Raw genomic sequence first — 6,578 nt, 5'->3', positions numbered from 1 at the left:
AGAAACCTCCTGCAGAACCAGGCTCAGGGAGGGGCGGGGCCATCTGCTGCGACCGGTTGGGGTGAGAGAAGGAAAACAGGATAAAGACATGCTGTGGAAGAGAGACAGAGATTAATAACAAGTATGATTCAGTGCAGAGAGGTCTATTAATACATAATGAATGAGAAAGGTGACTGAAGAAGAAATACTCAATGCATCATGGGAATCTCCCAGCAGTCTACCCTTATGGCAGCATAACTAAGGGAGGATTCAGGGTCACCTGGTCCAGCCCTAACTATATGCTTTAGCAAAAAGGAAAGTTTTAAGCCTAATCTTGAAAGTAGAGATACACTCAAAAAAGTCAACTAAGGCAGTTGTTTGATTAATTCAATAGACATTTGTCTATTTAACATGAACATATTGAGTTTAGGTTTTTAAATCATTATCAGTTGTTGGTTTAACATAAAATAACAAAAAGTTTAATGAACTAGATTTGCATTCTTCAGTTCAATTAAATGTAATTATTTTAAATCAACAACTGTAAAACCGATGCCTAGTGCGCATGCTCAAACTTCCCAGAAGTGAAGAGGCGGGAATGCGGAGAAAGTTATATGTGTTCAGTGAACTGCCGTTTCCCTCTGCGGATTCTTCCACAATACAGGTAAGTAATAAATAACTGAAAATATCTTAGTCAAACGAAGTTGTTCCGTTGGTTAATTGTTTAACAATGTTTTTAATTCCAAATGTGTAAGTTGTCATTAGACACCTGGAGTGGAGCAAATACAGTGAAAATCGGGTATTAGACGGTGCCAATCGGTACCGTGTAATACCTGATTTCTAATCCGCTCCGGCTATATTTATATTATTGTTAGCATTTCCACTTCATTGCTTTTCTTTTTTTTGTTACCCGTTTTTGCAGTTAGTCTTATAGTGTTTTTAGCGGTTATTGATATGTTTAGTTCAATATCTAACACGTTTGTAATTCACTTTCAAAGTAAATGAAGTTAGCTAAAGCTAGTATGGTTGTCTCATTAAACTTTTACCTAGCTCTGTTAGCATTCACTTTGGTTTTAAATGACGATTATTGCAAGACATGGTCTTTCTTCACTTTTTTTAATATCATTTGCATTTCTTCTTTCTTTCTTTCTTTCTTTCTTTCTTTCTTTCTTTCTCTCTCTCTCTCTCTCCTTTTTTTTTTAAGCATTCGGCCTCTCGCCGTAATGCAAGTTAAACTAGCGTGCGCAAGTTGCTAAATATTAGCTGTGTCTAAATTCAGGGGCTGCATCCTTCGAATTGACTTGAACGCTAGTGCATGGGAAAAAGAGCATGAACACGAGGTCAGAGGAAAAGGCAATGGCGGATAGTTATGAAAATTGCCTGTCGGACCTTTACCGCAACTACCAGCATCTTTATTGCATAGTGTGAAACACTGCTATTACATTTGGCAACAGATTGGATATTTATCTGTGAATTTTATATTGCACGAGGTATTTATATGTATTTGTATTTTTTTTATACATTTGCAACAAAGTAAAAAAAATCCACTGTGGAATTTTTATAAAATAATTTTGTCTGTTTTCTTTACCATAGTAACACCACAAAGAAAGCTGCCCCCTTTTTCTGAATGTTTGTGCCTCCTCTTTAATACATGGTAAGTTTTTACCATCATACATTTTTTATGATTTAATCAAAGTGAAAAAAAAGGTGCCAATAAATATGTAAATTGTCCATGCACATTTAAGACTTGGTGTGGACTAAAAACACATGTTTACAGATGTCATTCTTCTCATTTTAAACAGACAGCTGTCAGTTCAGTCACTTTTAGGTGTGAGTTATGTGACTGCAGTGACCTTACCACAGAGAGAGAGAGATTATTTTGGACATATTGGATCACATTTACGAAATAGTGAGACAGTAACTTGTGTATTTTCAGGCTGCTCTTTAAAGACAAATATCTTTGGTACATTTTATTCACACAAAAAGAGGAAGCATCATTCAGATTCACTTAAAGATTTCAAGGTAGGTTTAATGGTGCGTTTTGACTCAGCACAACATTCTGATGACCCTGAAGGTGTAGGTGTAGGTGTTAGTTGCTCTGATTTTTTTAGATCCTGAAGTTGGAACTGAGTTGGTGTCAGGAAGTAATCATTCCACTGAAAATTTGACAGATCTTGTTGAACAGAAAATAGCTGGGGTATTGTTAAAATTGGAACATATATTTCAAATTCCAGCTACAGCAGTAGATGGCTTGGTGGAGGAGTTGAGTTTTTTGTTAAGTTCTGCTTGTACTTTAATCACAAAACGAACTGTTGAAGAGGTATTCAAGAGCCATAACCTTCATATTGGTCAGGCTGTTGTAGGGCTGTGCGATATGACCAAAATCTCATATCCCGATATTAAGACATCTATCGTCCGATAACGATATAAATCACAAAAATGTAACATTTTCTGTAAATTCTGTGAATGTAGGGCAGCTCGACTTGCGTGAAGTGTTTCCAGCTGGGCGTCGCGTACCTGGAGTCCAGTGTTTTAACTGATGCATGAAATGATACATTTTTAGACAAAGAAAACGGCCGCCGTTTTCTTTGTATTTATTACACAGCGTGCTGCGGGGAAAAGCCTGTTCTAACGTTTGAGTCTAAGGTTTATTTTTTAGCACCTGGCGGCTCTTTTTTGCTTCTCATCCGTAAATACTCTGCATCTTTCACGTGATTCAGTTTATTTTGAAAAGTCTCAACAGGATCTTGAGCTTTATTGTGAAAGGTGTATGTGGAAAATAAACAAGCGGGCACGAGGTGGTTTTACCGTCGTTGTTGCTAACGACAATGCTTAAAAACAAGCGCTTGTCCGTCGGTAGTGTGGTTATATTAAATATAAGAGAAAGAGAGAACTTTAGGAAATTAATATAGCCACTACAGTGACCATCAAAATAATGAAAAAATATTGCCGTAAACAGTTTATTTTGCGACACCACGAAACAAACGATAGCGTAAAATGAAACGATAGACGTTTTTATATCGTCATCCGATATATATCGTTATATCGAACAGCCCTAGGCTGTTGTTGAGGAGCTTGCCAATACAGTGTGCATTTCTAACCCTGTATCAAAAATTTTAGCTAAGTGTTGTCCTCTTGGAACTTCATTTAAAAGAAAACAATACTATAAGCATAACTTTAGGGTCGTAGAGCCTGTTGAGTACATTTTATCTGTTGATCAACGAAAGTCATTTCAGTACATTCCTTTATTAAAGTTATTGCAAGAATTATTGAGTCATAATCACATACTTGATAGAGTGATTGAGCAACATATAGGACAAGAAAAAAGTGAGAATTTGGCTAATGGTCTGAGTGTTTACAGGTCTTTCCGAGATGGCAAGCACTTTAGAACCAATAGCTTTTTAGCTGTTGACGTGTTGAGAATCTCCATTACACTTTACATTGATGATTTTGAGGTTTGCAATCCTCTTGGAACCTCACGCAAAAAACACAAGCTTTGTTGTATTTATTGGGTCTTGGATAATTTGCCTCCAGGCTCTCATTCAGCACTCTCCTCCATTTACCTAGCTGTTCTTTGTAAAAGTGACGATTTAAAGACATTTGGGTTTGAAAAGGTGTTGGAACCCCTGTTAAAAGATCTTGTGATCTTGAAGCAACACGGTGTGTTTATTGCTCAGTTGAATGAGTTTGTTAAAGGCACTGTAAATTGTGTAATAGCTGATAACCTAGCTGCTCACGGGCTTGCAGGTTTTGTTGAAAATTTTTCTGGGGAACACACATGTAGATTCTGTGTCGCAAAGAAAAATGAAATTCAGTTTTTGACTCCAGACGTTTTTGAGTGTAGAACACGTGAACTCCATTTGGCTCACTTAAAATCTGCATTGGAAACCTCAAGCTTGTGTTGTGGGGTTAAACGTGACTGTGTTTTGACTAAAAGTCTCTCTCATTTTGATGTTATTGCAGGCTTTCCCCCGGATATAGTACATGATTTTTTTTGAGGGCATTATACCTGTAGAACTAGCAGAATGCTTGGCTGTTTTGATCTCCAAAAAGTTTTTCACCTTAGAAAAACTTAACAGTTCAATCCAAAGTTTTGACTACAAATGGGGAGATAAGACAAATCGTCCTCATGTCATACCACATACCTACTCAAAGAAAAAACATATAGGGGGGAATGCACACGAAAATTGGGCTCTGCTTCGCTTGTTGCCTTTTATTATTGGTCCCCTTGTTCCTGAAGATGAACAGGCCTGGCATGTTCTTTTGGATCTCAAGGATATAGTGGAACTTGTTGTTGCCCCTATCCGCTGTGATGAGTCAATATCATATCTTGAATTCAAAATCAGAGAGCATCGGCAGAGATACAAAGAACTTTTTCCAAACAGCCGTATTCTTCCTAAACACCATTTTGTAGAGCACTATCCTGTCATGATACGTCTCTTTGGACCTCTCGTTCATAAGTGGACAATGAGGTTTGAGGCCAAGCATAGTTTTTTTTTTTTTCTAAACAGGTTGCTCGCCACACCAACGGTTTTAAAAACATACCTCTCACACTTGCCAGGAAACACCAGCTTGTCATTGCTCACCATTTGCATATGTCTGATGAGAAAAAACAGTTGGTGGTAACTAATGTTTCATCAGTGCCTATTGATGTGCTCCAAAGTGACATTGCAGCTGCTTTTAACCAAAGGCTTCCAGATGAAACTGATGTTCACATTGCGAAGAATGTGTCATACAATGGATGTATGTATGTATGAACTACAGCAAAGGAATGATTGTTATCCATGGAGAGTCATTTGGTCTGCCTGAGTTTGCTGAAATTTTGCAGCTCTGTGTTTTGGAAGGAAAGTTGCATTTTTTTGTGAGAAAGATATCTGCTTGGTATAGGGAGCACTTTAGAGCTTTTGAACTGAGCACGTCACATGTGAGGGAGGTGGCTGTCATTGCACATGAGGAACTGGTTGATGAATATCCCTTAGCTGCCTACTCTGTTGGAGGACTGCGTCTGGTTACTCTAAAGAGATCTGTGACTTTTCTTGGAAAACAAAATTAATACTTGTAAGTATTTTTATTATTTTTCTTACCCTATAGCATTTGTGAAATTGTCATGCTTTTGATTTGGTCTGTTAGCTGTTGAAAATAAAACTATTTTAAAATAAATTGTTTATGTATGCATTAGAAAACTAAGATTTTTATTTCAAAATGCAACAAATCAAACAAAACTAAAGATTTGTTGAAAATTACATTTTCTGAGTGAAACCTGTCATGATTTGGTTGATTAAAGTATTACAGAATTTCTAATTCCACCATATTGTTTTCACTGTGAACTAGGGCTGTGCGATATGACCAAAATCTCATATCCCGATATTAAAACATCTATCGTCGATATAACGATATAAATTACAAAAATGTAACAGTTCCTGTAAATTCTGTGAATGTCGGGCATCTCGACTTGCGTGAAGTGTTTCCAGCTGGGCGTCAAGTACCTGGAGTCGAGTGTTTTAACTGATGCATGAAACGATATATTTTTAGACGTAAGTTGTAACCGCCGCCGCTTTTCTTTGTGAGTATTTATTACACGGCGTGCTGCGGGAAAAGCCTGTTCTAACGCTTTGAGTCTAAGGTTTATTTTTTAGCACCTGGCGGCTCTTTTTTTTTGCTTCTCATCCGTTAATACTCTGCATCTTTCACGTGACTCGTTTTATTTTGAAAAGCCTCAACAGGATCTTGAGCTTTATTGTGAAAGGTTTATGTGGAAAATAAACAAGCGGACACGCCGTGGTTTTACCGTCGTTGTTGCTAACGAAAACGCATAAAAAACAAGCGCTTGTCCTTCCGTAGTGTGGTTATATTAAATATAAGAGAAAGAGAGAACTTTAGGAAATTAATATAGCCACTACAGTGACCATCAAAATGATGAAAAAATATTGCCGTAAACAGTTTATTTTGCGACACCACGAAACAAACGATAGCGTAAAATGAAACGATAGACGTTTTTCTATCGTCATCCGATATATATCGTTATATCGAACAGCCCTACTGTGAACATTTTCATAAACACAAGATAGTCTTCAGCAAATAATTCCTTCCCTACAACTTTGTTTGAGCCACCCAAATTTTACCAAATCATTTGTGCCCTTGCCTCACCTTGTCACCAGACTTAAGACAGGTCCATATAATTATGAAAGTGTATAATGTTTACACATAGCATGCGTCGTCTCTCATTTGTACTTTACTGCAGGATGATGATATTAAGGATAACCGAAATATATAATGGATGGATGGATGGATGGATGATGATGATATTCCTGTTGTTTCCAAAAATCTGCTTTTGAAGTACAGTGAATTTTTCAATATATTAAGTAATTACCTGCCAGCGTCTGTCATCCTCTACAGTATTGCAGCAGCATCATCATAACTTCTTTTGCTGTGTGTGTGGTTTTTTTTTTTTTTTTCTTTTTTAGTTAGAATTAAAGTATTAATTATACTGCTTATGTCTCTAGGCTGATGTAGCCTCAGAAAGCTCTTTTTACATTCTAGTCTAAACAGATAAGAGAAATTGTGTTTTAACCTTTAATGTATTTCTGTTTTGTTTTCACAAC

The 6,578-nt window shown here is 36.9% G+C and overlaps 1 protein-coding gene across 3 annotated transcripts in view; it reads left to right on the top strand.

Annotated features, from left to right (window-relative positions):
- Positions 1 to 568: 568 nt before the first annotated feature.
- Positions 569 to 6,578, top strand: part of LOC120437480 — a 37,286-nt gene continuing 31,276 nt past the window's right edge. For 2 of the 3 annotated variants that reach the window (XM_039608068.1, XM_039608067.1), the window contains exons 1-2: positions 569 to 640; positions 1,570 to 1,630. In XM_039608068.1, the coding sequence (XP_039464002.1) occupies positions 1,628 to 1,630 (3 nt within the window). In that variant the 5' untranslated portion in view covers positions 569 to 640; positions 1,570 to 1,627. Of the gene's footprint in view, positions 641 to 1,569; positions 1,631 to 4,786; positions 5,035 to 6,578 lie in introns of those variants that run through there. The other variant, XM_039608069.1, reaches the window with a different exon arrangement.

The sequence above is a fragment of the Oreochromis aureus genome, linkage group 3, assembly GCF_013358895.1.
Source record: "Oreochromis aureus strain Israel breed Guangdong linkage group 3, ZZ_aureus, whole genome shotgun sequence".
NCBI classification, from domain to species: domain Eukaryota; kingdom Metazoa; phylum Chordata; class Actinopteri; order Cichliformes; family Cichlidae; genus Oreochromis; species Oreochromis aureus.
This window is presented reverse-complemented; position numbering and strand designations above follow the sequence as displayed.